Source organism: Chiloscyllium punctatum, chromosome 2 (genome assembly GCF_047496795.1).
Source record: "Chiloscyllium punctatum isolate Juve2018m chromosome 2, sChiPun1.3, whole genome shotgun sequence".
Lineage (NCBI taxonomy): Eukaryota > Metazoa > Chordata > Chondrichthyes > Orectolobiformes > Hemiscylliidae > Chiloscyllium > Chiloscyllium punctatum.
Window position 1 is genome coordinate 24,711,137 of NC_092740.1, and position 11,350 is coordinate 24,722,486.

Here is an 11,350-nt window from a genome sequence, read left to right on the forward strand (position 1 = left end):
CAGGCACAACACGATTATTCAGCACTGATTCACGGGCACAGCACCATTATTCAGCACTGATTCACAAGCAAAACACCATTATTCCACACTGATTCACAGGCACAACACCATTATTCAGCACTGATTCACAGGCACAACACGATTATTCAGCACTGATTCACAAGCAAAACACCATTATTCCACACGGATTCACAGGCACAACACGATTATTCAGCACTGATTCACAGGCACAACACGATTATTCAGCACTGATCCACAGGCACAACACCATTATTCAGCACTGATTCACAGGCACAAAACCCTTATTCCGCACTGATTCACAGGCACAACACGATTATTCAGCACTGATTCACAGGCACAACACGATTATTCAGCATTGATTCACGGGCACAGCACCATTATTCAGCACTGATTCACAAGCAAAACACCATTATTCCACACTGATTCACAGGCACAACACCATTATTCAGCACTGATTCACAGGCACAACACGATTATTCAGCACTGATTCACAAGCAAAACACCATTATTCCACACGGATTCACAGGCACAACACCATTATTCAGCACTGATTCACAGGCACAACACGATTATTCAGCACTGATTCACAAGCAAAACACCATTATTCCACACGGATTCACAGGCACAGCACCATTATTCAGCACTGACTCACAGGCACAACACCATTATTCCACACTGATTCACAGGCACACCACCATTATTCAGCACTGATTCACAGGCACACCACCATTATTCAGCACTGATTCACAGGCACAACACCATTAATCAGCACTGATTCACAGGCACAACACCATTATTCAGCACTGATTCACAGGCACAGCACTGTTATTCAGCACTGACTCACAGGCACACCATTAATCAGCACAGATTCACAGGCACAACACCATTATTCAGCACTGACTCACAGGCACACCATTAATCAGCACAGATTCACATGCACAACACCATTATTCCGCACTGATTCACAGGCACAACACCCTTATTCCGTACTGATTCACAGGTACAACACCATTAATCACCTCTGATTTACAGGCACTGCACCATTATTCAGCTCTGATTCACAAGCACAACACCATTATTTGTTTTCACGGGTTTCTAGCTTCAGCAAACCTGTGCTGTTCCTGTTTTTTTTATTTCCAGATCCTAATCTTGCACAAGGCAAATACTGCTTGCGAATTTCCTACGCTCTTGCTCTCTGTGAATCACAATGTCGCTTGGCTTCTGTTGAACTCCCAAAGTCTTTTCAATCTCCCTGAATCCTAATTCCTACCCTTCACTTCTACTGATTGCAAAAACTTTTCACGAGTCCTTCTGCATCGAGCCAAACAACTGCTCTTGAGTTTTCACTGAACACCAATTTAATTATGCACCTACTCATACCTTAAACCTCTTCATGAAATCTGTCTATACAGAGCCTTATCATTCTGCCTCAGCAGTGCAGCTTAATTGTTATTTTCTGTGTTTGTCTTAATCTGTTTTTTGACTCTTACGATATGTCACCCAGGAACTGTTCTGTGATTCCTGAACTGTTTTAAGTGACCTATTATGAGCATTGTGACAAATTCTGGTTATATTGCTTGGCAGAACCAAATGTAGCAACCAGCAGGGGGACTTGAATGCAACAACTCCTTGGAACTGTCCGTTCCCTGAATATTACAATGTTCACCGATTGCCATATTTGACAGCAAAAAATATACACAAAAGAAAGGAATTCATCACATTTTGAAGTCCAAGCATTCAGATGAAGAAAATGTTCATTTGTATCGAATTTTTCATAACTTTAGGATGTCACCAAGCATTCACAGTCAATCAAGCATATTTGGAATGTGACCATCTTTATAATGTGGGAATTGTAACATTTAACCTGTGAAAATCCTCCGTGCAACAATGTAATAATGACCAGCTGGTTGCGGTTATCCAAAACTCTGCTGCCCCATGTTTTAATGTGCAACCAATCATGTCACCCTACAACACCTGTAGCCACTGACCTATATGGCCCCCAGTTAAGCTATTACTTGATTTCGAAATTCTCATCCTTGTTTTCAAATTCACACCCTCTCCTTACCCCTTTCAAACCTCCAGTGTAGTATTCCTACTGCACTGCACTGAACTGCTATTCCAGACTTAGCACATGAGTCTATGTAGTGGGGTTTGAACCCACAACCTGTCACTCAGAGGCGAGCATAGCACCAAACTAGAATCGTTAAGTGTTTGTTTTTGACCGGTGGTTCGAAGAGCTGGTTCTGCTTTGCAAGACACTTCTATTATGACTCTATGACCAACTGTGGGGTATAGCTGACACTACGCAGCATGCAGCTCTGGTATAAATAGTTACTTTTGTCAACTCGAAAGATTAAAGTAAAGATCATCATCATCGAAATGAATGATAGATCTGAGGACTGAACAGATTCTTGCTGCTTTCTCTACATTATCAGTACAGCTTGACCCAAATACTGCAGCACGACTTTAGTCAAGAAATGGAACTATGCTCTAGTGATATGGTGAAAGCAGCTGGCCTCACATCATTGTCCAGAGTCGACATACAGTCCATGCCCAAAAATGAAGTGTTGCTCCAGCTGCAGTCACCTCCGGGCTCCGTTATTAATCCTCGGTTCTCCTTATTTTGTACCAGAATCAGAATAATCGATTTTTTGTGGAGCAGGAGCAATCCTTGCACGGGAATTACTTCAGAGTTACCAAGGCTGCAGAAGAAGTGCAGTCTGCACAGCTTTATGTCCAATTTGATAAACATAGCTGCTGGTGTTTGCGTTTCACTGCTGTTCCATAACAGCATGTGCAAGAGCATATGTTTCTATTTTCTGAGTCTGGTTTTCCTTCGGGGCGGAAGTGGCTGCTTTAAACTTAGAGCTTATATTCCGGTGCGATGTGGATGTTTTTGATGTACAAAGCATCTCTCAATCCTACTTTTGAATTCAGTGTCAACAAATTCAAATTTTCATGCTACATGGTGAGTAATGATTCATTTTGAAATTAAAGTTCATTATGTGGGTGTGTTTTAATGGGAAGCTTAAAGTATAATGTGAGTTTCACATTTGCAAGCTAACTTGTACTACAGTGGATAATCTTCCACCGAGCAAAAGATAAACTAATGCATTCCAAAGAAACAATACATTTTAAAATTCAAAGCTGGTGAGTCATGAGATGTGGTGGAAGTTCTGTTGTGTTTTTGCATGGATTCTAGACCAGAAATGCCTAGATCTTTAAGACATCACGTTTATAGATGCTTTCAGTCACCCTCTCTGATTAAAAGTCAGTGTAGTCATTCAGCTATGCATGTAATGTACAGCAACATCATGTTTTTAAATGTCTGATATTATGGTCTTGTAAATAGTGTCACAAAGCTGGTTCCTTTCTTTCTAAAAGCTGTTCCTTTTCTCAAGGAACATGTCCTTGGTTTTTATCAGAGGGATGGTAAACGCTCCTGGTGCCGATTAGACCGTTTTGGTACAGAGATTAAAGGGTATTGAGAGGCCTTTTTATTTAAATGTAAACAGATGAGACTTCAGGCCAAAGTGTTCATGTTTTAGAAGTGACCTGTATAATGAAAGGGGAGTGGTCAGGCTGTCCAGATGAGCAGTTTAGTTCAGTCCAGAACTAGTTGGGAAGTTCAGCAGTGGAGTGTGTGAACAGACTCTCTGTCTTTCTGCCCTTCTGACTTCAACCTGTAAGCGTCTGTTCCAATTTCTTACTGGTCTTTAAGGGGGTTTGCTTATTTTGACTGTTGTATATATTCGGAACAGCATAATTAAGTCTAGTTTGGATAGACTGAGTTCTGTTGGGTTTTTTTCTGTTCTTTGTGTTTCATTGTGTAATTTTGTGAATAAATTCCTATAAATGCCAGAGGAAACAGCACAGAAGCGCTTCCCAGGAGGCTCCCAAGCACTGAGGATGTCACCTAGACAGGGGACGAAACGTTTGCAAGACAAATTCCCAGCTCGGCGAACAGAACCACAAAAACGAGCACCCGAGCTACAAATCTTCTACCAAACTTTGAAAATTCCTGTCTATTTTAAAACCTATAGTCAACCTCGCTAACTTACTCTGAGTAATTTTCATTGTACACTTACCGAAACAAATTGCAAAGTTATGGTCTGAGTTGCCTGCTCAAGAATATTTTGAGTGGTCTGGCCTAGTCCATCACAATAGTTAATGTTGAAAATAGGCTTCAAGATATCATACTCAATAGAACCCGACCATCTGAAGTATGGGCTAGTATATATGGAAAACCATAGTTGTCAACAAATACTGCTGTAGAAATTCTGTCATTAACTTCAAATGAATCAGTGTTGAGGTGGAGTTGGGTACTGCAGCTGCTGGAGATTAGAGTCAAGATTAAAGTGGTGCTGGAAAAGCACAGCAGATCAGGCAGCATGCGTGGAGCAGGGAAATCAACGTTTCAAAGAAAGGTTTTTGCCCGAAACATCAAATTTCCTGCTCCTCAGATTCTGCCTGACCTGCTCAGCTTTTTCAGCACTACTCTGAATCAGAGTTGAGTTAATTACTGCTTTCACGCCATTATTCAAAGAACTGGAGGGCATAAGTTTAGTGTGAGAAGGGAAAGATATAAAACGGACATAAGGCGCAATGTTTTCACATGGAAGGTGGTGCGTGTATGGAATGAGCTGCAAGAAGAAGTTATGGAGGCGAGCACAATTGCAACAGTTATTAGGCATCTGGATGGGTATGCAAATAGGAAGGATTTAGAGGGATATGGGCCAAGTGCTGGCCAATAGGACTTGATTAGGTTGGGTTATCTGGTCGGCATAGATGAGTTTGACCAAAGGGTCTGTTTCCGTGCTGTACATCTCTGTGACTCTGTGACTTATATAGAATTCCTCCCTTAGCTACCTGTGATAGTATTGAGGAAGTGCTGCACTGTCAGAGGTGCCATCTTTCAGATTTGATGTTAAACTGAGGACCTAACTGTCCTCTCAGTCAGATGTAAAATTTCCCAAGATTCAATTTCAAAAGAAGTGCAAACAGGTTACTGTGGTGGTTCTGGCCAAAATTTGTTCCTCAATCAACAACCCAAAAGCAGATCATCTGATCATTATGGTATTAATCAGGCCCTTTTGCACACAAACTGTCTGCCATTTCTGAAGAAAAGCATTTGTGTGGTGTGGGCATTATGGGCAAGGCTTGCGTTCATTCTTCATCGCTAGTTGCACTTGAGAAGGTGGTAGTAAGGCACTTTCTTATATTGTTGTAGACCATGTGGTGTAGCTACATGCACAGTGCTGTTTGGAAGGGATATCCAATGAGGATTAGACATAATGAAGACACAGGAACCATAATACAGTTCCAAATCAGAATGGTGTATGACTCCATAGGAATGGTGACAACTTTTCAGAATTAATTTATTGGCTGTGAAGAATGTTGGGACATCAGAAAGCAGGGATGTACTTCTCAGGCTCTATAAGGTTCTGGTCAGGCCATATTTGAAGTATTGTGTGCAGTTTTGGGTCCCATGTCTCAGGGAGGTTGTACGGGTTCTGGAGCATGTTTGGAGGAGATTAATGAGAATAGTCCCAGGGATTAAAATCTTAACATATTGGGAACGTTTGAGGACTCAAGGTCTATACTCAATGGAATTTAGAAGGATGAGGGGGGAACTAATTGAAACTTACAGACTACTGAATGTACTGGACAGAGTGGATGTTGGGAAGATGTTCCCATTGATAGGAGAGACTCGGACTCAGGGGCATAGCCTCAGAGTAAAGGGAAGACCTTTTAGAATGGAAATAAGGAGAAACCTCTTCAGCCAGAGAGTGGGGAATCTATGGAATTCATTGCCACAGAAGTCTGTGGAGGCGAGGTCATTGAGTGTATTTAAGACTGAGATAGATAAGTTTTTGATTGTCAGGGGGATCTCGGGTTATGGGGAGAAGGTGGGAGGATGGGGATGAGAAACATTTCAGCTATGATTGAATGATGGCGTAGACTCGATGGCCTGAATGGCCTAACTTCTGCTCCTATATCTTATAGTCATATGGTCTTGGAAAGGTAGGCTTAATTCAAATGGAGACAATGGGAATGGATCATAGAACATAGAACATAGAACATAGAACATAGAACATAGAAAAGTACAGCACAGAGCAGGCCCTTTGGCCCACGATGTTGTGCCAAGATTTAATCCTAATGTAAAATATAGTAACAACCTACGCACCCCTCAACTCACTGTTATCCTTGTGCATGTCCAGCAGTCGCTTAAATGTCCCCAATGACTTTGTTTCCACCACCACTGCTGGTAACGCATTCCATGCATTCACAACTCTCTGTGTAATAAACCTACCTCTGACGTCTCCTTTATACCTTCCTCCCAATATCCTCAAACTATGACTTCTCATACCAGTCAATCCTGCCCTGGGGAAAAGTCTCTGGCTATTGACTCTATCTATTCCTCTCATTATTTGTATGATTCGGGGATGCCGGTGTTGGACTGGGGTGTACAAAGTTAAAAATCACACAACACCAGGTTATAGTCCAACAGGTTTAATTGGAAGCACTAGCTTTCGGAGCTGCAGTGAAGGAGCGTCGCTCCAAAAGCTAGTGTGCTTCCAATTAAACCTGTTGGACTATAACCTGGTGTTGTGGATTTTTATCATTATTTGTACACCTCTATCAGATCTCTCTCTTCCTCCTTCTCTCCAGAGAGAAAAGTCCGAGCCTATTCAACCTTTCTTGATAAGGCAAGCCCTCCAGTCCAGGCAGCATCCTGGTAAACCTTTCCATCATATAGGGGAAGATTGAGTAAATTGAAGGGCAATAGCAAGATAGTGATAAACGCAATGATAATCAGAGTATGGCAGGTAGGGACAACGATTGCAAACTTTAAGAGTTTGCCAGCAGATAGAGCCAGATTTTATAAAATAGTTTTAAAAAATAGCTGATTAAGGGTCCTACATCTAAATGCCTGCCTCATTTCCAATCAAGTCTACGAATTTTTAGCTCAAGTATAACTTCACATATAGCCTGATAGCCATTAGAATGGTTAGAAGGAAACCAAAGCTAGGACCTGAATATCCAAGGATATGTGGCATTCACGAAGGTGAGGAAGTTGTGAAGAGGTGGTGGGGGAGGTCTGTTATTAAATAAAATAGTACTGCAGTGAGAAAGTACCATTGTTGTAAAGTTCAAAATGAATTTTCAGTTTGGGTAGAACTAAAACGCAACAAGTGTCCAAAACCTGGTAGATAGCCACCAATCAGCAGTAATGATACTGTATAAATCAAAATGTTGGAAGTACGTGCAGCAAGGGTGTTAATTATGGGTGACTTCAATTTATGTATGGACTGGGTAAACTTCAAGTAAACTGATGTTGTGAAGGATTATTTCTTGGAAAGTATATAAGATTGTTTTCCTGAGGTGTACGTTGAGGAACAAACAATAGAATGGGCTATTATTGATCTCGTATAGTGCAATGAAAAAGGGCCCATTAATAAGGTGCTGTAAAGGAGCCTTTGGGAAATAGTGACCACAATATAAAAGCATTTTAACTTAAGTTTGAAATTGATGTAGTTCAATCAGAAACTAGAGTTTTCAATCCAAACAAAGGCAATTATGAAGCTATGAAGAAGAAATTTTTTTTTAGATTAAATTACTTACAGTGTGGAAACAGGCCCTTCGGCCCAACAAGTCCACACCGACCCGCCGAAGCGCAACCCACCCATTCCCCAACATTTACCCCTTTACCTAACACTATGGGCAATTTAGCATGACCAATTCACCTAACCTGCACATCTTTGGACTGTGGGAGGAAACCGGAGCACCCGGAGGAAACCCACGCAGACACAGGGAGAATGTGCAAACTCTACACAGTCAGTTGCCTGAGTCGGGAATTGAACCCAGGTCTCTGGCGCTGTGAGGCAGCAGTGCTAACTGACTATTGTGAGTTGGGAAATCATATTCAAAGCAATGATTGTAGACAATATAGGTATAATGATTAACATTTAAAGAGCTAATACATGGTATACAACAAATTCCATTCTTTAATGCACAAAAACCCAGCAAGAAAAGCATTCCAACTATTGCTGACAAAAGAAGTAAAAAATTGTATTAGATCACGGGAAAGTGCACATAAAATTACCAAAATATGATGGTATACCTGAGGATTTTAGAATTATGTTAAGAAGGGTCACAGAAAAGAAAAGGAAAATCAAACATGAGATTAAGCAAGTAAGAAAGATAAAAACAGACTGTAGAAGCTTCTGTGGATACTGAAAATTAAAAAATTAAGAAAAACAAAAGTAGGTTCATTCCCCTAAGCAAAGTTGAGACAATGTATAATTGGAAATTATGAATTGGCAGAGAAATTAAGCAAACACTTCACTGAGAAAATTGCTTTCAAAGATCCTCTCAGAAATACTGGAGTATCTAGGGCAGGAGTGGGCAATTAATTCTTCCAAGGGGCCACATGAGAAACCTGAGTTGTGTTGGGGGGGCCGAACCAACAACAAGTTGAACATAATTCTGCTCAGTATTAATTTTCTCCCATTGTAAAAAGTACTATATAATATAGTTTTGCACTGAAACTTAACATCAAAAGAATAAGGATATTCTGTTACAAAAAAGATATGAAATTGTGGAATAGGTCAAATATAGAAGAAATAAACAGTAAAAACAATAATTTCAGTATTTCATTTTATTTTTAACATGTTTATCTCACAAGCTAATAATGAAAAGTTGTTTCATTATTGTTCAGTATTACAAACAATAAACAACTCTATACAAAAAGCAATAAGTGCTTTTGATGTTTTTCAGATCATTTTACTTGTTTAGTGAGAAAAGTCCAGTCTGTTTTGGGCTTGAACAAGTGACTGAAACCTGGGTGAATGTCTGAGGTGGATATGTGAAGGACAGCTGAGAGGTGATCATCAGTGATAGAGGATCGGGATTTGGATTTGTTGAACTTCATCCCTGAGAATGTCTGTTTGCATATATAGGTAGATCCAAAGAGGACTAGAATCTTCTGAGCATGCCTCCTTATGGGTGGAAAGTTCTCCTCTTTGAGGGAAGAGTAAAAATCAAGCAGTGAGACTGACCTAAAGTACTCTGCCAGAAGTGTGTCAGATTGCAGCTCAATGAGTTCAAGCTGAACATCACTCGGTGCATTCTCCACATCGCATGTAAATGGGAAAAAAATCAAGTACATTTCATTCTCAACCATTTTAAAGTCTTGAACTCGCCTTGAAAATTCACCATGCAGTGCTTCTAACATAGCTGAGTACCTGTGGAGGTGATCAGCTGAAGGTGTGGCTTCCTTCAGTGTTGGCAAGTGGGTGAGAATGTTGGCCTCTATTTGGCTTGAGAGAAGCTGCAACTTTCTCATAAAAGCCTTCACCAAGTTGTACATTTCATGCACAAAAAGGCCCTTGCACTGCAGTTTCACATTTAGTTCATTCATAAGTGCAGTCACATCAACAGCAAAACCAAGGTCTGCAATCCAGTCTGCATCTGAAAGCTGTGGAATGCCATTCCCTTTCTTCACACAGAAATCCTGAATCTCTTCTCTCAGGTCCCATACACTTTTCAGCGTTTTGCCCAGGCTGAGCCACCTGACAGCTGTGTGGTAGCCTATGTCACGATGTTCAGTCTCATTTTCCTCCAAAAGTGCAACAAACTGCCTGTAATTCAAAGCTCTTGCCCTGATGAAGTTAACTATTTTAGTTACAACATCAACCACATGGTTAATTTTTAACACTGACTTACACAACATTTCCTGATGTATAATACAATGCAAAAATACCAATTTCTGTTCAGGGTCAATTTCTGTCTCTTTATCCTGCATTCTCTTTAAGAGTCCAACATATTTTCCCGTTAGATTTGGACAACCATCCGTTGTCACACCCGGCAGCTTGTCCCATTTTAGTCCCAACGTGTCCAAACATGCATTGACCTCCATGAACAAATCATTACCAGTTGTTGTTCCTTTCACTGACTGCATGGCTGCCAGCTCCTCCGTGATTTTAAAGTCCGTAGTTATCTCACATACGAAGATGAGTAGCTGGGCTGTGTCACGCATGTCGCAGCTCTCATCCAAAGCCAAGGAAAAAAAGTCAAAGTTGACCTCTCTGTGCTGCAGCTGAAGCTCCAGATTTCTTGCGATGTCCCCAGTCCTTCTCATTACAGTGCATCGGGAGAGGGGCACATTCTCAAATGCCTCCTTTTTTTCCAGGCATATGAGTTCTGCAGAGTCCAAAAAGCACTCCTTAATAAACTCTCCATCAGAAAACGGTTTACTGTTTCTGGCGATTTTGTGGGATATGACATAACTTGTCTTGACAGCTGCATCTCTGGATATGTGAAGTTTAGTAAAAAGTCTTTGCTGGTTAGGCAGCTTAGCTCGCAAAGCACCCGACTCCCTTACCCGCTCTTGATCAGACAAGTTGTTGTACTTCTCGGCGTGTTTGGTCACATAGTGGCGATTCAAATTATAATCCTTGAACACAGCGACTTGTGCACCACAAACCAAGCACACGGCTTTACCTCCGATTTCTGTAAATAAATATCTAGCAGTCCATGTCTTGTTAAAAACGCGGCATTCCATATCAACCTTCCTTTTTTTTTGGTGTGAGCTGACATTTTGAGGGCGAACCAGCAAGCACCACTTTTAGCTGTTCACACACGCACACACACACACACACGCATGTGCGTCCATATGTAAATAAAAAAAGTATCCTTTTCAAAACAAAAGCAACACAGCTGTATTGCGTGCATGGCGTAAATACTTTTTCATTTATGTTCTAATTTAAGATTGACTTCATGCGGGCTGGACAGGAACGACTAAAGGGCCGGATATGGCCGCGGGCCGTAAAATGCCCAGGTCTGCTCTAGGGACTAGTGGAAATGAGAAATTGCAAGCTATTAATTTTGATAGTAAAGTAACACAAGAAAAATTAATGGGACTTAAAACAGATGTTCTGGACCCAGTGTTCTACATCCCAAAGCATTGCCAGAGATAGTTGTCAAGAAAAAGAAGCATTGATGATCATCTTTCAAAGTTTTTTGACTGTGGAATAGTCCCAGCACATTAGAAGGTGGTGAATATAAGTCCAATATTCAATAGAGAAGGAGCAATTGAAAATTACATACTTTTTAGCATCAGTTATTGAGAAAATGCTAGAATCTTCAGTCAAGAAAGTGATAACAGTACAATTCAAAAATTCTTCAATTCCTGAAGAAGGGCTCATGCCCGAAACGTCAATTCTCCTGCTCCTTCAATTCTGCCTGACCTGCTGCGCTTTTCCAGCAACGCATTTTCAATTAAAAAATAATGGCAAGTTTGCAAGTCTCAACATGGGTTCATGAA

The 11,350-nt window shown here is 40.9% G+C and overlaps 1 protein-coding gene across 1 annotated transcript; it reads right to left on the reverse strand.

Moving 5' to 3' along the window:
- Window positions 1-8,803: 8,803 nt before the first annotated feature.
- Window positions 8,804-10,588, reverse strand: LOC140493589 (general transcription factor II-I repeat domain-containing protein 2A-like). Its single transcript, XM_072592200.1, has one exon. It carries the CDS (start codon window positions 10,586-10,588, stop codon window positions 8,804-8,806), a length of 1,785 nt encoding a protein of 594 aa, XP_072448301.1.
- Between the last annotated feature and the right edge of the window lie 762 nt (window positions 10,589-11,350).

Bases quoted from the DNA above. Each gene is read 5' to 3' on its own strand.
- LOC140493589 (XM_072592200.1), bottom strand. From the start codon at position 10,588: ATGGAATGCCGCGTTTTTAACAAGACATGGACTGCTAGATATTTATTT.